General features: G+C 41.6%; 1 protein-coding gene across 1 annotated transcript in view; it reads right to left on the bottom strand.

Annotated features, from left to right (window-relative positions):
- Positions 1-6961: 6961 nt before the first annotated feature.
- The window catches only part of DYNLRB1 (dynein, light chain, roadblock-type 1), a 20872-nt gene continuing 7746 nt past the window's right edge, over positions 6962-20087 (bottom strand). The window contains exons 4-5 of the mRNA XM_006881701.1: positions 14121-14288; positions 6962-7005 (exon numbers count right to left, since the gene is read on the bottom strand). Of these exons, the coding sequence (XP_006881763.1) occupies positions 6962-7005; positions 14121-14288 (212 nt within the window). The remainder of the gene's footprint in view (positions 7006-14120; positions 14289-20087) is intronic.

Below are 20087 nucleotides of genomic sequence, written 5' to 3'. Positions count from 1 at the left end.
CAGACAAAGTCCTTGCCTGAGACTAGAGTTTGGGAAGACGGTCCATCCTCCAAACCCCTAAGTCTTGGTTCATCTTTCTGACCAATGGCAGTGTCTCATATGACCCCTCCTTGATTGTCAACTTCTTTCCTCACTGAGAGAAGTTTTCTTTCATCTCCCAGACTCCCTTGAATCCTTCAGCCTGGCCTAGGACATCTTGAATTGCTGATACTTAACACTTGACTCACCCCAACCAGCCTGTGATCTTGCTTTGCTTTTGATCTTTCGCATGTTTTTCAGGCCATCAACTTTGGTTGGTCTTTGACTCATTTCTTTCCAATCACTCCCACATCTAAATCCACTCCAGTAAAATGTACAAAATCAGACTGCTTCTCTCCATGCCCATTGCTGCCGTTTAGGTCAGAGCCACAATTGGCTCTTGCTGGGGCGATTGCCATTATCTACTCATTGGTGTCCTTGCTGTGATCTCACAATTTTCACTATAGTGGCAATGTAGGGCATGTACTTGTACCCACCTATTCAAAGTGACAGCCAAAATACATAAGGCACTTGGGGGTTTGATTTTCTGCTGCTCCTCTGGTCCCAACTACTGTCATCCCTTTGCTTCTGCTATACTGGCTGTCTTGTTATTCCTAGGAATGATCAGCTGTTTTTAATTTCAAAGTTCTGTGTGTGGGAAGCCAAATACCAAATTAATATTTAACCAAATGCTGCATCAGGAAATGAGGAAGGCTTCCCCTGTATCACCAAGGCATACCTTGGGCTTCACAGAGGCAGACCTTTTTTTTTTTATAAATTTTTTAAAATTTTATTATTTTGTGTGTGTCTGTACCGTCAAATCAGATCTGACAGGTACAGGAGATTGCCCTTCCTTTGAACCACATATCTCTGGGATTGCAGTACAGCTTCTTGCCACTAGGCCACCAGAACTCCCCTAGAGGCAGACCTTTTCATAATTGTTTGTTTTTACTGATCCTAAGATAAGCATAAGGTTAACAGTAGAGGAGAATTCAGCTTCATTTGCAAAAGAATTCTCTTTGTGATTTACTTCCTCATGATCCTTTGTTGTTACTTACTTTATGGTGATTTTTCTTTGTTTACTTCCTGTTGATTCTCAATAAAACCACAGAAAGGCTTAGCATAGAGGCTTCATTTCTTCCTGCTGTTTGCCCGCCTCCCCCCCCATGCTTTCTGACCTTTCCTCCATCCCTCTGTGTGTGTGTGTTCAGTCTGTCCATCCTCCCTCCATGTGTGTCATCGTTGTGTTCTCCTCCCCCTTCCTCTGTCTTTTCCCTGGTCAACAAGTTTTGCTCAGGCTGTCCCTTTTTTGGTCCCCAAAGATGGCTTCACTGCCGTGTGGTTTTAGAGTTGGCCTTCCCCCTTCTACAGGCTTCTTCAATTTCTTTTTTCGACAGTGTCCTTGCACCCAGCTAGAACATTTTTCTATCCTCTTTGCAGTTGAAAATGGAAATGTAGCTATGTGAAAAGTGATGTGTGAGATTTCTAGAACATTCCTTTTTTTTTTAAGATTTTAATGAAAGTTTATAAAGAACTTGGATTTCCATTCATTCATTATTATTCATTTTCCTCCCTGTCCCTCCTCCCCCTCAGTTCAAGGAACATTCTTTTTTTTTTTAAGGAACATTCTTAAGAGCAAAAAGTTAGTCCTTCTCCTCTATCCTCTGTCAATGAATGTGATGAGCAAAATTCCAGCAGCAGTTTTAGCTCACAGAAATAAGGCCCACACATCCTGAGGATGGTGGAACTGAAATCTGAGACAGACTGACTTTCTGATGTCTTTTTGGAGTCATTATTCCAGTTTAAACTGCTAATCAGGTAAGATTTATTATAGTGGGGCCTCCATTGTTTCTCATTGTAGCTGAACTGAAATCTAATTTGAATCGCTTCTCTATGTTGACCTTTTGCCTTCTCATTCTGTTGTCTTACTCTGGTGAATTATGTCCCTTGCTTTTTTTTGTGTGTGTCCCCCTTGTTTTAAATACTAATCACCAGTCTGTGTTCAGCTAGACTCAGAACTCCAGTCAGAATTTTTTTCCATTTGAAAAATCAATGTTTTTGAGGTGTAAGTCTAACAGGTCTTATTTAACATGTTGATGCCTAGTAGACATTTGGAAATTGTTGATCAGATGTAACAAAGAATGCACAGTCAGCAAAGAATAAACTAGATAGACAATTGGGACCTAAAAATTAAATCCCTATGTGCTTCACCAGACTTCTCCAAAAGAGTGGAAAGAGACCTACAAAATAGGAAAAAAATATTTGGTGATACCTGATCTGAGAAGGGACCCATCCCTACAATTTATCATAAGCTCCAGTACAAAAGCAAGAAAAAGATCATCTAATTACAAAATGGGCAGAGGACATGAAAAGACACTTCACCAAAGAAGACATTCTTTGGCTAACGCACAAAACATGGTCATAATCATTACCTTCTAACTTCTGAAGCTTTGTCTGACATACTTTGGATGTGTTGCAAAGAGGGATCAGTCCTTGGAGAGGGACATCATGCTTGGGAGGGTGAAGGGACAGTGCAGGAGAGGAAGACCCTCTCTGAGGTGGATTGATTCAGTGACTAGGGCCCATGGGAGTAGGTGTGTCAGAGACAATGAGATTGCCACAGGACAGAGCAGAATTTAGGGCTGTTGAATATAGGGTCACCATGAGACACAGGCGACTCAACAGCACGTAACAACATAAGTTCATCAATGTAAGTTCATCCATCATTGATTGTGCCTACCAAGTTGATGTGTTGATGTTTAGCAACTGAGTCATTCTGTAGTTGGACTCTTAAGTATTGTAACAAAAAAAAAAGGGGGGGGGGCTCCAGTGCACTTTTTAAATTTACATGATTCTTCCTATTAAGTAAGAATAGCAAAACAGAAGTCCACGTTTTTCTATGCAAGCAAAGAGGGGTTTATAGGAGAAAATACAAAAAGACAGAGACAAGGCGGTGCTAACTCATGATGAAGGCTGTATATGCTGGGATAGTATATCCTGTTTCTTCAAGGAAAGGAAAAGATTGTCATGTTTATTCATAAAAAGAGGAGGAGAAAACATCTAGGATTGGCTCACATGAAAGGGATTAGGATAATCATTTGTGCAGTTGTTCTTTCAAGATGGCTTCTGCCAACAGTTCTTCCTGGGCTTTGTAGAGAGCATGTGCAGATGATCAAGATGTTGGGAGTATGCTTCATTCAGCAGCATCACGTTGCTTTATGTGAGTTGCTTTAAAAATAGCTGTCTTCAGGTGAGATGCTTGTTCATCATGGAACATGTCCTATAAAATGGCTGTTCTCTAGAAGGTTGTACTGGTGTGACACCTGAAATCTGTTAAGAGTTATAGGAGGGAACACACCTGGAGGTGCCTGTTGAGTGACGTGGAGTTGAAACTGACTCATAGCTGACCCTCCAGCAGGTTTTCAGAGGCATCTTAATCACATTGGAGATTGTTCATCCTCCCACAGAGCACCGGGAGGATTCAGACCCTGTGCTGCCTTAACCGCTGTGCCACCAGAGCTCCCTTGGAGCTCCTCATTTAGGGTGCATTCTTGGGTCTTGCAATGCCTCCATTAGCTGAATGCTGGCTTTTCTGACAGGAACCTTTTTCAAGGGAAAATACTTTCAGATGGAAAAATAATTCTGATTCAGTTAAAGTTTAAGTTAAAACTTTCCTTTTCATTCCACAGAAAGGTCATCTTTGATACAAGGTCAGAAGTGATGCTTAGCGAGATTGTGGTATCGAGGCAAACTACCACGGTTAAAAGGATTTAAACAACATAAGGAAGCTTCGTTCCTCAAAACTGTCCTAGAACAAAAGGACATTTCTTCTTAAAATAGTATTAAAGAAATGTTAACACTTTTTCATTGCTTTCTTGTCTGTTGCAGTTTCTTCCTGCTGCCTTTCCAAACCTTCCTTCCCCCTCGCCTTGTTGTATTTAGCAAGTAAAGACAAACCAAAACCTTGACTTAGGATTCTCAGATTTTAAAAGGTACAAACATGCAACTGGTTTGAGCCAAGTACAAGAAAGATTATACAGAAGATCTCCCCCCACCCACCCCCCGAATGCTCTTAAAATACATTTTTGGAGAAACAGCAAGACCAGCTCACAGACTGACGCCAGAACAGCACTTCCTCTGAGAAGCCACTGCTTCCCTGGATTCCCGGTCAAGATTCAGGGACCCAGCCAAGAGGTTAAGAATTGTATCCTTTTTAAAAAAAATTTTTTTTTTTTAGAATTGTATCTTAAAATACAATTCTCTACAGGAGGAGTTGGGGGATGGAGATTGGGAAGCAGCTTATATGCTTCTTGGGGGGTGAGGCTCTTAGAAGAGGGTTAAGTTGCACAGGTGTAAACATTTGTCAAAAGCTGTGCTGAAGATTTGTACGATTCACTGTTAATGTCACACTGCCAGGTGAGTCTAGTTCTGATTTCTACTGACCCTTCTTCAGGTTTCTAAGGCTGTCATTAACAAGACAAAATGGCCCATCTTTATATTCTCACACACATTTTAAGTACAGAAACAAGGATTTTTGCACATGTAGTCACAGGTACACTTGCGCTTGCTTTATTGTGCTACAGAATTGAAGATTTGTGGCCACTCTTAGAGTAGGCTGTTGGTGCAGTTTTTCCAACAGCATGTGCTCACTTTTTACTAACTCTTGGTATGTTTAAAATTCTATTACTGCATTCTTAATTGACTAATGTATTCGAGAATTTTTATTTATGCACTGCGAAACCAAAATATTCTCATGACTTATTTATGGTCTGGAATGGAACCCTCAGTATCTTTTTTCCCTGTATTTACACTTTTTACAAATTCTGATTTTTTTTCCACCCTGCAATCCCAGAGGCACGCAGTTCAAATCCACGAGATGCTTTGCTGGAGAAGGAGGGACAATCTCTTCCTATACCAGTCAGATCCAATTTGATGGTACACACACCAAAAAAAGTTAAAAAAAAACAAACAAACAATTCCAATTTTTCTATTTTATGACACATCTATTTGCAGAGACAAGATTAAGAACCTGAATCCATCTAAGGTGTTTTCTTTTGGGAAATTTGCAAGCATTCACACTTCCATTGCCTGGTGACTGACTGCATACATACTCAGAAGCTGTGTGGCTTTTCCGGTAGTCAATCTGAGCTCAATGGAAAGAGTAGCAGGGGACTGAGGAAAGGCAGGCTCCAGTCCTCCTAACCTGATCCAGAGCATGACCCACATCTTCCTTGGGGAAAGACCTCTCCCTGTTTTTACCTCCAACCTCACCTCCCAGGAGAAATCATTTTAATTCAAACCAGTTTACTCTCCTTTGTGGAGGAGCTCATTAGAAAGAACCAGGACTCTTACAGCCTCTGAAAAGATAGTAGTGGTAGCCACAACTTAAACCACTGAATCTACCAGTAGGGCCACTGTGCTCCACCTCTATAATCAGAATGTGTTGCTTGGGCTCCCAGAAGGGGAGGTGTGCAGGGATTTCTTGGTGAATCCATTTTATTTGAACATTTGGAAAAAGTTGGAGAAGGAATTATTTTTACATTGAGAGAAACAGTGGAAAACCCTTATGATTTTTCATTGGAAAAGGTTTTGAAAAAATTTTGCTGGGCCTTTAGAAACCATATTCTTAGGCTCGCAAAGGTATGTTTTATTGATACCATTACAGAAATCTCGCTGAAAAGTTAGCTGGAAGATGAAGGCTGCAGCTGCTTCTGGGACAGAAGGACAATGAATAGGTATCAAGATTTATGCTGTATGCGGTTCAAATCCACCAGATGCTCTGCTGGAGAAGGAGAGGCAATCTTTTTTACCAGTCAAGTCCAATTTGACAGTACATGCACACACAAGCAATAAAATAATTATTAAAACAAGATTTATGCTGTATATACACTCCTGTGTAACAAAAAAGAAATACATGTACTTTCTGGGGGAGCGAAAGCCTGAATGCTGCTGGGTGACAGGTCTGTGTTTGGAACCGTGGGCAAGTCTTAAGGAATAAGCTAGGGTTTCTGGGGAAGGCAGTGTAGGAGCAGCAGAACCTTGGGGCTTTCTGGATTTGAAACCCTCAGCAACCCTTTCATCTAAATTAAGATTGTACCACTCTATCTTCAGAAGGTTCTCGGAGGATGGTAGGAGCTGCCGTACATGACACACCCAGTATATTTTGGGTCTTTTTAACTCTTCCAGTGCAGCTTAACAGGAAAACAAATGAACTTTGAAAGCAAATGAAACCCAGAACTTTTTAAACATAGGTGGAAGGAGAAAATAACAAAGCATCTTTAAGACTGCTGTGTTGTGATCCCAGAGGCATGTAGTTCGAATCCACTAGCTGCTCCTTGGGAGAAAGATGGCAGTTTCCTCTTGTGCAATTTATAGCCATTGAAAACCAGCTGAAGGGTCAGCTATGAATCAATTAACTGCTTGACTGCCCATAACAATGGCAGCAATAGGCAAGGGACAAGAGACCAACCAGACACCAGTAATTGGAGTTACTAGCACAAGAATGGATAGTGCTCTGGGAGCTGGACCCAGCAGCAAATACTCAGATCTTATGGTTAAGGACAGGAAATGCCCCTGCAACCTAGTATTTAAAGACAACTGCAAGCTGAGTAAGCATCTTGGTTATTTTTAGTGAAAGAAAAACAGCATTTCCATGGAGGACGAGTGAACTGAAGGTCAGAAAGAAGGTGGGTTGGGTGCTCAGCAGCTCAAGCTCCAAACCCCAGAGGTGGTCAGAGAAGGCCCTCAGCCTGGGGACTTGGAGCATTTGGTGCAGCAGAGGGATTCCGCTGGTGGGGTGGCTGGACTGACCAGCCTGCCCGTGATCAGGAGACTGGAATGAGTGGGTGGGTCATTGGGTGATTTCCACTTGCACTGGGTTGGCGTGATTACTTCGTCTTCTTGGGTGGCATTAAAGAATAACACAGGGACCCTAGAGAGAAGGTTATTCAGTTGGATTCTGAATCACAATCAGGAAATAGTCTTTATCTGTAAGAGAGAGAATTAAAAAGGATAAATCACTAAAAAGTGAGGAGAAAGTGCAATAAAAAAATAGATCACTAGGTCATTAAACATAAAAAATATAAAACAGATACACGAAAGCCTGAGAAGATTACCAGCAAACACCGTTAGCAAGGCAAGACAGCCTTCACAGTGAGAATCTGATGACATGCTAAATTTGTGCTTCTAGTCCCCAGAATGGAGACTAAATTTCTATTACAGTAAGCCAAAACAAAAATCACACAGTAGAAGGCATAACTGTTCAGGCTCCTAATTGCTAGGAAAAGAGATAAACTTGCAAGTTCTCTGTCAGGGTTACACAAGTGTGGCTTGCTGGAAAACTACTTGAAATAACTGCATCCTCTGGGCATATCCTATGTCTTGATTCTCCCAATACTCACCACCAAAAGTTCAACAGTTCACAGAGTTTAAATGAGTTGCCTGAGGTAGTAGGTTGGCCTCTTGCAGCTGCATGTGCATAGCCAAGTCAGTTTGGATTCACAGCACTGCTGACACAAGACACATGATGACCTACATCTGACAGGAGAACTGCCTCAGGGCTTTCTAGGCTGTAATCTTTTGCAGCAGACTACGAGATCTTTCCTGCCACAGAGGAGCTGGTGAGTTTGAGCTGCCCATCTTTTGGTTAGCAGCCAAAGACTTCAACCACAGCAACCAAGATCTACTGATGCTATACACAAGTTGATTAAACTCACTTGCAGGTGGTTAAACCAGTGTGGGGCTGTCTCTAGGTCTGAGGTGGGGCAATCGTAACAAGTTCTCAGGTGACGTGGAAGCTGCTGCTTACAGGAGAACCCTTAACCTAAACTCATTCTGGTAGTTAGTAGTAAAAGAGAAATTCCAACCTCAGTGCCACTGGCCTGACATGAGTGTCACTTTCTATCACAAGTTCTACTGGTCTTCTAGAACCTTCCAAACAAGAAAATTCCAAGAGCACTAGGTGGATTTCAGCTCTGAGGAATTCCAACCACAAGGTGAAATGTCCTTCATGAAACTAATTTTAAGCCAGAGTGGAGTTTCAGAGGTAAGTCTGCCCACTCGTTATTTAACAGCAAACACAGAGAAGCCAAAGTCTCCAATAGTGCCACCAAATCCTACATTGTTCCCTAAATCTTCAAACCATAAGGATTCTGAGGCAGGTGTGTTCTCATTTTACAAATGAGAAAACAGTGGGACTTAGAGCTTTCTAATTACGATGGTTTAATTTGATCAAGATGTTCTAAAGACCTCTGGTCTGTTTCCTACTAAAGAGCACAGAAAAGGGAAAACATCATGTCTGTCTGTGTCTGCTCAAATTTCAGACTAAAGTATGGTCATTCTCCTAATAAAAAGCTATTAAATCTGGGAATAAACAGACACAACTAGTACTAACAGTACATTTTACCCTCATTTATTAAGCTCTAGTTCAATGCTGGCACAGTAAACTGTCATAGGACATTGATCTCCCCCAATCCCCGTTTCTTTTTTTGGGGGGAGGGAATTCCAATTTGCTTGGACCCATAAATTTGACCCGCTGCTGATCTATTGGTTTGCCATTCTTTGGTGGCCTGTGTGTTGCTGTGATGCTGGAAGCTATGCCATTAATTGTTGCTGTTCTATGCCATCAAGTTAACTATGACTCATAGCTACCCTATGAATGGATATAAATCTTGCCCTGTTCTGTTATCCTCTTCATCTCATTCACCTGAGCCCACTGTTAAAGTCAACAAGAAGGTTCATCTCTCTTTTGCTGAACCCTTCTCCTTTCCAAACTTCGATGGCTTCCAACGACAGGCCCCTCCTAATAACATACCCAAAGTATATGAGATGAAATTTCATCATCCTTGGTTCCAAGACTAGTTTTTTTGCAGTCCACAGGAGACTCTGGCATCAATTAGTCTTCTTACTCACTGCAAATTTCAGTTTCATAGCAAGTGAATGAAAGACCATCATGGTTTGGATCAGGCACACTTTGGTCTTTGAACCGACATCCTTAAACTTTGGAGAGGTCCTTTAACAGCAAATTTTCCCAACACACCTTTTCATTTCTTGACTGCTGGTACCAAGGGTGTTGACTGTGGAGCAAGATGAAATTGTTGATCCCTTCAATCTTTTCTCCATCTACCATGTTAGTTCTTGGCCCAGTGGTAAGGATTTCTTTTTGAGGTTAAGATGTAACCCATAGTAAAAGCTGTAATCTTGGATTTTCTATAGCAAGCATTTTAAATCGCTCCTCAAATTATCCAGTGAGGCGAAACAGACTTAAATATAGCTGAATCTTCTTAGGCATAGTTGTAGCCTATAAAATAGCTGTGAACACTGAACTAGTGAATTTTGAACTATTACTCTTAATATCTTCTAGTCACATTTTCATCAATTTACCAAATAGTTTATTTAAATCTACCTTATTTATATGTGTTGGTGATTTCACTTACAGCAAACTCTTAGCCAAGCCACTTTAATTTCCTGACTGATGTTTATCAAACACCTATTTTTGTCCATAAGGTACACTACGACCAAGACTTAGGAATAAAAGATAATAGCACTATGCTTGGGATAAATTTCTCCCTTTTCTCGATTGATTTGAGGGAAAGTTTACAAGGCTAACCGGTTTCTCCTTTAACCATTGTACACAGTCTTTCTTTGCTATCCTTTCCTGCCTTCTGAGCTTCAACCTTAGGCAAATGCTGCCCTTGATGTTGAGACATAATTCATATTGAAGGCTGCAATTTTTTCTTCTTCTTAAGCTTTATTTTTTTAAAAATAATTTTAATGAGCATTTACAGAGATTTTGGATTTCCATTCATTCATTGCTGTACTTCTCTCCCCGCCCAGCCCTCCCCCCCTGCAATTTTTTTTTTAAATTTTATTATTTTGTGCGTGTACTGTCAAATTGGATCTGATTGAACCACATACCTCTGGGACTGCAGTGCAGCTTCTTGCCACTAGGCTACGAAGGCTGCAATTTTTGATCTTCAGCAGTAAGCATAACAGATGGAGAAAAGATTGACCTTGTCAACTATTTCATCTTGCTTGGCTGCAGTCAACACCCTTGGCCAAGCAGTCAGGAAATCAAAAGATGTAATGTATTAGGAAACTCTGCTTTCAAAGACCTTTCCAAGGTCTTCAGGAGCAACGATGTCAGTTTAAAGACTAAAGTGCACCTGATTCAAGTCATGGTCTTTTTTTTTTGGACAATGACCAAGGAGGATAGAAGGAGAATTTGATGCCTTTGAGCTGTGGTGCTGGAGAAGAGTATTGAGAATACCATGGACTGCTAGGAAAACAAATAGATTTGTCCTGGAGAGAGTTAAACTGGGTGGCTCCTTGGAGGCAAGGATTCTGAGGCTCTGTCTAACTTACTTTAGACATGTAGTGAGGAGAGACCGGTCCTTAGAGAGGGACATCATGCTTGGGAGGGTGGAGGGACGGCACAGGAGAGGAAGGCCCTCTATGAGGTGGATTGATTCAGTGACTGGGATAATTGGGATGGGAGTGTCAGAGACAGTGCGATTGGCACAGGACAGAGCAGAGTTTAGGGCTGTTGTACATAGGGTCGCTATGAGTCGCAGGCGACTCGACGGCACATAACCACAACAACAATTTTTAAAAATTTTTATTTTATTATTTTTGTGTGAGTGTACCATCAAATCAGATCTGACTGGTACAGGAGGAGATTGTCCCTCCTTCCCCGGCAGAGCATCTGGTGGATTCGAACCGTGCGCTTCTGGGATTGTAGTTGCAGCTCCTTACCACTAGGCCACCAGAGTTCCCCTCGTGGTCTTTTCAAGTACTTCCTATGCATCTGAATTGAACAGAGACTAAGGATGACATTAGAGTAACTGAGGCATTGGCAGCATATATACTAAAATTAGAATGATCAAGGCTTTTGAGTTGGAGAAGAGTACTGAATATCCCATGGGCTTCCAAAAAAATAAACATCTGTGTCTTGGAGAAGGTGCAGCCAAGGTGTTCCTTAGACGTTTCATGTTAAATATTTTGAGCATGAGAGGAGGTACTAGTCCTTGGAAAAGGACATCATGCTTGAAAAGGGGAAGGTCAGTGAAGGAGAAGATGACCTTCAACAAGAGGGATCAGTCAATACAGTGACTGAAGCAGTGCACTCAAGTTTATGAGGAATGATGAGGATGGCACAGCATAGGACGGGGTTCAGATCTGGCTTACTCTGAGTTGCGGTCAACTTGACGGCACCTAACGACAGAATGCAGAACACTGGTGATGATGATGCTCACAGTGGCTGTGGTCATTAGACCTGAGCCCAGCCAACTCATTCCCTTAGGGTATTTTGCTATGGTTAAGTTTTTGTGACTCTGCTCCACTGACTGTTAGATACATGGATTTAACATTTTGACCTAGTGGTATAGAAGGCCCACTAAGCTTAGTTTATGTAATTTTGCCACCGGCTCTTAAATACATTTATAACATACTAGCCTAGGGGTAAGGAGCTGCACTGCCAATCAAATCCACACACAAAGCTGCACACATTTCAAATCCACTAGATGTGGTGCCAGAGATAGTGGGAAGTTTCCTCCTGTGTGATCTGCTTCTGAAAACAGGCTGGAGGGTCAGCTATGAGTTATATCAGACTAGGCAGTACAGAATGTACATACAGAGCAGTCTGTCAAACCGACCTATGTCCACATGAGTGTGGTCCCTCTCTCCTGCCCTTACGGTTCCTCTGCCCATCTGTTTACAAAACCACTTATAAATTAATATTTAATATTGTGAATAATGCAGGATTATGTATGTAACAGTGTTTACTTTTGTTGACTAGCTGGCTTTTTTTTTTTCCCTAGCTGGCTTTCTTATACACCACTGTGCCTCTTTCTTTAATGATGCTATGTTGATGATCTAATTATACTACTTTGACCTTCACCCATCTTAATATAATTTATGTATTCACTGATTTTTTTCATCTCCACTCTCTTCTCACTTGTAACCATCAAAGAATGTTTTCTGCATGCTATATAGGTTCATTTTAAAAAGCATAATTACCAACAAAAATGCACAAAACCATGGTATTTGAGTAGACCTTGAAAAATTATCCTTGTTCACAGTCTGAAAATTAAAGTGTTACTGCCTAGTTTGTCTCTGCTTGGAGCTCGTATTTTTCACTGCTCTCAGCAGGAAGGAATATGAAAACTCTTTATTATTGAGAGCTGTAAATACATTTTGGATGTTAGCCAACTTCACAAATGCTGAATCTGCAAATGAAAATCAACTGTCAAAGAGAATTCCAAATCATGACTATAGAAAGAACAGGCTGCTAGTAGAAGTATGAAGAGTGTAGCCCTACCTAATACAGACTGGAAACCCCTGAAGGAAGTGGCAAACTGGTGAGCCCAGTGAAAGGAAGAGACGGAAACATGTGGGGCCCTCAGTGGAGAGGCAGCAGTAGGGTTGGAACACAGTGCTGAGCGTAGTCAGAAAAAATACACATTTCTCATATGAAGCAACTTTAAATTATCATCCACCTCCCTTCAAATAAAGATAAAAGGGGAGTGTGGCAGCGAGGTAAAAGCAGGCACTTTCCATTGCCCAGGTAAAGGTCTGGCCACGTTGCTCTTGCCTTGCTAACAAGGCTTTGGGGCCTCTGGGTGTTGTGAAGCTTTAAGAGTCTGACTCCAGAGTTTCTGACCTCCTGGACGAGCACATCAGCTATATTCATGGGCTTTGCATGTTCTGAAGGTCCTCAAGGCCAAGTAAGGAAATCTCTGCTGCTAAATTGATAAATAAATGGCCAAGAGCACTAACATTATTCTGCTGTTTCAAAGACGCTTTAAGCCAAGATACTTTGTCCACATACATTGACAGATATTATACAATCTACTTTCCCCCCCTCAGGTTGTACAGTGCCACATCGGATCCAACTGGCACAGGAAGAAACTGCCCCTCCTCCAGCAGAGAATCTGGTGGATTCAAACCATGCACCTTCAGAGATTGCAACACAGATTCTTGCCACTAGGCCATCAGAGCTCTATATAATTTATTCTTGTTACACATCTGAATTCCTGTGTAGACCATCAGGAACCATAAGAGGCTAAACTGTTCCCAGCCTGCTTTGTAGAGGACTGGAAATTTGTCCACAGAGACTGGAAATTTAAGACACTCTGGTCCTCTATGGCCCAAGCTGACTGGGAACAAAGCCCACAGTGCTTTGTTGCTGGGAGTGCCTAAGCATCCATTCTGCTCCTTCAAATTGATATCAGAACTCTGTAATCAGCCTCCTCAGCAGATATGTTGCAAAAAGCAGGGGCATCCATGTTGCGGTACCCCCACTGTCCTCTTTCATCTAGCCCATAAACTCAATTCCATCACTTTCTGCCCTGAAAATTTCTGCCAAGACTAAGACCTGAGTATGGTATTTGAGGTACACACCCCTTTTTCTAAAGTGGACTAGTGTTACCTCCTACTCCTTCCTATACATATTCTGATGCCCCAGACAAGCTGTGTCATCATGTTGAATCACCAGCAAACTTTACATACGCAAATGCAACAGGACAGCTCAGCCAAAAGAGGAAAAGTAAGAGAAGGAACCATGCAAACACCAGTCCTGAAGATCTGGTGTGAGTGCTGAGGCAGGTGGGACAGGAGCCCCTGCTGTTCCCTTTTGTGGTCCCATTCCTATAGAATAGCATCTCATCACCCTGGGAGTAAACCTAAGGAAATTGTTTTTACTACAGAACTCCCAAATGTAAGCTGGGAACGTCAAGTAAAGCAGTACCAACAATTAGTTCCAAACCTGAAGGAAAATCTTCCTGTATCAGCTTAGAGAAAAGAACTGTACTTCATAAATTAACACATGAAAAATTTTCAAAGGCTAAAATGACTTGGTAATGTTTTTTTAGGTAATGTTTTTGCCTTGCACAGTGGTTTAGAACCAATGGTTTTTCTTTATCCAAATAGTTTTCTGACCCCCCTCTGCCGTGCTAACACTTGTTTTCCTGGGCCTTCAAGACACAGTTTATGTCATCTTTCCTGAGGAGCTTTTGCTGGTGGCCTCAAGCAGCACTATAACTGATAAGCTACAAAGACTTTGCTCTAAATTTCATCCCCTAAATGGAGACATGAAGACTTATTACCTGGTGCAACCATAATTTCATTTTTCTTGGAGCGAATTCGAAGGAAGGTAAGGTCATTTTGGGGGTCGATTTCTCGCACCGTGCTCCGTGCCTTCAGGATGAAGTTGTGCATGAGATTGGCGTACTGTGTGGTCGTGGAATTGTCCATGGTGCTTTTGATGGGAATGCCTGAGGAGACACCAAACAGACCAGGAAGGAGTATTTCTATCCCTTTCTGTTAAGGTGCTAACCCTTTTTAATCCCAATTCTCTAGTATCAGACTGCAGTGATGAGAAGTAACATTGACTGAGGCATGTGACAGGCATAGTGCTAAGTGTTACATGTCTGCATCAATCCCCTGAATTACATCACTATCATCATTACCTGTTCAGGCAGTGGAAGCAGAGTACTGAGGTGACCTACCAAAGGCCACAAAACAGAGCAGCAGAGTGGCCAGGATTTGAAGACATGTTTAAATACCTTCATGTTCACCGTATACAGAAATAAAAGATTATAATTTATAACTTGCAACCTAAGCCAAGAGGACACAGCTCTTACAAATCTCTTAAGTACTGAAAGACAAGAATAAAAGTGGCAAGAGTAGAATCTTAAATGAGGATTACATCTCAACAGCAAGAAAACAAAAATCCTCACCACTGGACTAATATGCAACATTATGATAGATGGAATAAAGAACTGAAGTTCCCAGAGATTTCATTTTACTTGGATTTACAATGAACACCCATTGAAAAAGCAGTCAAGTAACCAAAAGATGTGCTGCTCTAGGCAAAGCTGTTGTCAAAGACCTTTCCAAAGTGCCAAAGATCAAGGATATGACCATTGAGATTAAGATGAGAGTGATCCAGGGAATGATTTTTTCAATTACATTCTATACATCTGGAAGTTGGATAGTGAATAAGATGACAGAAGAAGAAATGAAAATGGTGTTGGAGAAGAGTACTAAATATCCCACAGACTCCCAAGAGAACAAATAAGTTTGTCTTAGAGGAAGAATAGCCAGGATGCTCCTTAAAAGCAAGAATGGTAAAACGTCTATCACATCCTTTGGACATGTTGTCAGAGGGGTCCATCCTTCAAAAAAGACATCAGGCTGGGAAAGGTCAACAAAAGAGAGCAAGACCCTCAACAAGATGGGCTCACACAATGACTGCAACAATGAACTTGAGTGTGGTGAGACTGAGGATGGCACAGGACAGAGAAAGATTTCAATCTGTTCTTCCTAGGGACACTAAGAGTTAGTTAATGGCTCCTAACAACATGTCCCAAGTATCATTAATAGTATTTTGCTCCAATTCCCACCCAAGGAAATCTAAAGGCTCAGTGTAAGTGCATCCATACACATGATCATGCTGGCCAAATATATGTTTCTATCTGTAGGAGCTCTATGTAAATAGTCTCATTTTGGCTTCAGAGTTCCCAGAAAATGAACATTCCACAGAATTACACATCTTCCTTATTTTTTAGTAGTGTAATGCAAATTAATATTATGCATCAAACTTCTACTTTGTGGATTCTTTTTCTGAGATGACCTGGTAAATAAACTAACTTCCCTGTGTGGATGGTGCCTCCTGTTATAGAGGTAAGGAATGTGGTACAACTTGAGTTACTTCTCACAATTGGGTTATCAAGTGCCTGTGAATTAGCCATGACACATCAGGATGGTCAATCCATGAGGTCCTAAGACCCATTCACTTGTGAAGAATGTGGCACACAAAGCTCCTTGCATATAAATGGCCTGGTTTTAAGCACAAGACCTTCCTAATCTGACCCACAGTTAGTCATCCTACTTACTGACCAGTAATTCTCAGACCTACCCAATGGGTGCCAAGAAACTTGCCCAACCTTTTTAGGGCACCAGGAATACAAAATGAACAAAACTGGTGGTAGAAGCAGCTAAGTCAGGCAGGTTTTTTGAGCCACACTATGGCAGTCTCACTAGCCACTCATCTTTAACATAACATCGTAACGTAACATCAAGGCTGCTGAGACCTGGGTGGCAACAATATGCACGCCAGGGCCCCATGGGCTTCATGCTACAGCTATGCCTTCCTCAGAATGTCAGTATGACTAATGTGTCCCTTTTACTCTCTCCACACCTGGGTTGATGTTTAAAGAGTAGGAGCTCTGAAATATGACCACTAGGTTTATACCTCAGCTCTATCTGTAAAGGCTTTGTGGCCTTAGGAAAATGATTTATTAAAAAGCTTCAATCTTCTCATTTCCCAATCTGTAAACAAGGCTTTGAAGTACTGCTGTATACTGATGTGGCTCAACTTACAGCAACTCCAGGAACAACGGACTAAAATGTTGCCTTATCCTATGCCATTTCTGTGACTGGTCATAGACAGGACAATGTGATTGATAGGTTTTCATGAACTGTTTTTCCATAAGGCAACCAGCAGACCTTCAAGCCTGTCTTATTTAGTCTGCCAAGCTCTACTGAAACTCATTCAGCATAATCGCAAGACACAAACCTCCACTCACAGACCAAGACCCTGGTCTCCTCCATGAAACATGAGGATTCTACCACTGCTTGCAATGTGTTAAATATTCTTAATAAAAATTTATCAACATCACTGACAATAAAAACTGTTTCCCAGATAACCTGAGGGGGACATTCTTGCACCTAAAACAGCCTTGCTAACACAGGGCCCATCTACTGGGAGCAAGGACAAGTGCCCACATGGTCCTGCTCTTTGGCAGGGACTCTCTTCTGGGTTCTGACGGTAAGAGACTTAACTGGTCACAAGGCTTAGGCCAACAAACACCTTGTCCTTTTATACACAAGGCTGTCTTCTTTCATCTTCCCCTTCTCTTTTACAACTCCCACTGATTTCTCAGGTCTCCACCTTCTGATGTCTCCCACCAGGCCTGGATGCAGCCAGCACCCTGCTATCGTTCAGTGCAGTAAGCAGCTACAACCTCAAAACTTTAGGAAAGTGGTCACCATTTATAAGCTCCGTGAGAGCCAGAATCTACAGTTTTGCTCACCAGAGTCTTTGGTGACCACAATAAACTATTAATACATGATTGTTTAATAGGGTTACTTTCAGTAACTTACACAAATGCTGGCAGGAGTTTAATCACATTTCTACCAAGTGGAAAGGTTATGTCAAGGAGGCAAAACAATATTTGTTGAACCCCTCTAAAATCAGGGTGAGAAGAGTGCAAAGCTGGGGAGAATGTCAAACAAGAATAAGAGATCAATTGCAATCTGCCACATGAAGACAGCAGCAAAAGGAACCCAGGGGACTGGAGAGGTATAAATAGAATCAAATGTTCCTTAACTTCCTCAAAGTCACACGTTTATTATGACACAGTGGTTGAATTTCACTAGCTGAATTTGTTCAAGGCAGAGGTGTTAGATGAAGAACAGCTGATTCGGGCATATCAGGATTTCAAAGGCAGAAGCAATCACACCCAGAGCTAAAATGGTTGTCTGGGTGGCATCCTGAAGAATATGTCACAGGGTGAGAAAACCCTAGATGAAGTAAGAGATTCCTAATACAAGAACAATTACAGCTTCTCTAGGAGCCCTGGGGCCCAACTGTTAATGACTGAAAAATGGGCAAACATCCCTGCTTTGTTAGGATTACTATGTGAAATGTAGACAAGACACCAAGGTATAAGCTCTGTGAATAGGTTACAAATAGAATGTATATAAAACACAAAAACAGAATTCCATCTTACTGGCATTTACTATCTACTCCAGGCATTGCTCCAAAAGCTTCCCTCTGTAGAAATGCAGTATTAGCTAACTTTGACAAATGAGGACAATAGAACAATGGTTAAGTGACGTACTTAAGGTTACACAACTGTTAAGCGGCAGAGCCAGGTGGTCTGGTGTTGCAATCTGTATTTTCACCATAACAGGTAACCAACTGGGCTAGATTTCTTAATGAAAGCTTGACTTTATAGGCAATTTTTAAGGCAAGTACTGGTGGAAGTCTAGGGGGTCCAAATGGGGCTGCCAGTCCTGGTGATACTTTCCTCTCATTTGAGATCTAAATTTTAACTCTAAGAAACCCTCTCAGTGGCAGTTTTTCAAGTCTTAGAGCAAAGAGATCCTCTGGTCCAACCACTCAGGGTGGTTGAAACCTGTAGAGTATCTCAAACACAGGCCAGCCAGTGATTACAGTCAGACCCGAGCAGAGAGCCTGAACTCGCCTTCCACTGTGTCTTACGGGGTTCACTTCTCTCCTCCCTTATAAGTAGGGGTCACCAGCATACTGATAGGATAGCTGTGGGCTCACCTGGGCATGAGTTGCTGTAATAACAAAGGTCTCACTTCCTAAAAACAACTGAGGCTGAATCAGTCTTTCACATTTAAGGCAAGAGCAAGAGCTAAGGCAAGATTTAATAGAGTTAGTAAGCGTGATGGGGCACTTGATAAACAGGATTCCTGAACCTCGAATCCTCTTTATGTTCTATCATGTCACAGTTGCCAAGACAGAGGCCAAGGTGATTCCAGTGAATGTGGGACATCCTGTGGCCTAAAGGACATGAACCATGTGAGATCTCCACAACCCCACAAGGAAACATAATGCTCAGAAATAATGAAGACAAAAAACATCAGGGAGCTCTGGTGGCCTAGTGGCAAGAAGCTGCACTGCAATCCCAGGGGTACATAGTTCAAATTCACCAGATGCTCTGCTGGAGAAACGGGCAATCTCTTTCTGTACCTATCAGATCCAATTTGATGGTACACAGACAAAAAATAATAGCAATGGAAAATTCTTTTTAAAAATTATTAAAAAGGAAAAGAATGAAGACAGTAAAAACTAACAGGAGCAGCCACTAATCCTTCCTGAAGACTTCCATTATATTAGATCCTGTGCAGAATGTTTTATGTTGTTGATTTCGAGTTACTTTTTACAACTCTCTGGTGGCTCAGCAGTAAGGAACTGCACTACTAACCATAAGCAGTTCAAATCCCCCAGCTGCTCAGCAAGGGAAACAGGACAATCTCCTGTGGGATTTACTGCCTCTGAAAATTTGTCAGAAGGTCAGCTATGAGTCAGATTCCAACTCACAGTACTCAAGCACAACAAAGGCAGATTTAACTATTACTCACACAGACTTAAGTGACTTATTTAAGGTCACATGGCTAGTTAGGCATGGAGTCAGGATTTAACTTGAGGACTGCTGAATTCCAAGGCCCTTGTTTGTTAACTGCGACCTAGAATGCCAGGGCCTGGGGCCAAATTAACAGCACACTATGTGAGAAATAGCACAAATGTACACCCAGACAGACTTGAAATTAAATCTTGGTTTAGGAGATTCAGGTGGATTAATCAAATTTCTGGGTTCATTTTTCTCTCTATTGCAAAATGCAAACAAGAGTTCTTCAAAGATTGAACAAGATGTTTGTAAGCACATGGCCTAGCACATAACAAATTAAGGGTGTGATAGATGTTCAATTCCTTCTACATGATGTCTAGTGCCAATTGGGAATATCTGTTCTTACATAAACTCGGTCATTCCTGTTGAGTCAGAACCAACTCACAGTGGACCCACCAGTGGGTTCTTAAGAGGCTGTAAATAATTTTCCTCCCTTGGAACATCTGGTGGATTTGTGAGCCTGCCTCTGGATGGTAATGCAACTCCATATCAACCAGGCCATCAGCGCTCTCCTTATGCTACCATAAGTAATTAAAATAACTTCTCAAAAGAGGGCAGACAGACACAGGTAGTCAACAAAGAACTTGACTGTGGTGTTATTTAGCATAACAGTAGAAATAACTTACATGAGGAGTTGTAAGTAAATACACACACAATATTGATATTTAAGAAAATGTGCGTATGTACATTGTATTTTTGTAAAAGGCTAAAATCGGGAGAACCACTTGGCCAATTGACTGGAAGAAATCTATATTTGTTCCCATTCCAAAGAAAGGTGACCCAACAGAGTGTGGAAACTATAGAACAATCTCATTGATTTCACATGCAAGCAAGATTCTACTGAAG

Source organism: Elephantulus edwardii, unplaced genomic scaffold (assembly GCF_000299155.1).
Source record: "Elephantulus edwardii isolate Elephantulus edwardi_28Jun2011 unplaced genomic scaffold, EleEdw1.0 scaffold00015, whole genome shotgun sequence".
Taxonomy (NCBI): Eukaryota; Metazoa; Chordata; class Mammalia; order Macroscelidea; family Macroscelididae; genus Elephantulus; species Elephantulus edwardii.
Note: the sequence above shows the minus strand (reverse complement) of the source record. Positions and strands in the feature narration are given on the sequence as shown.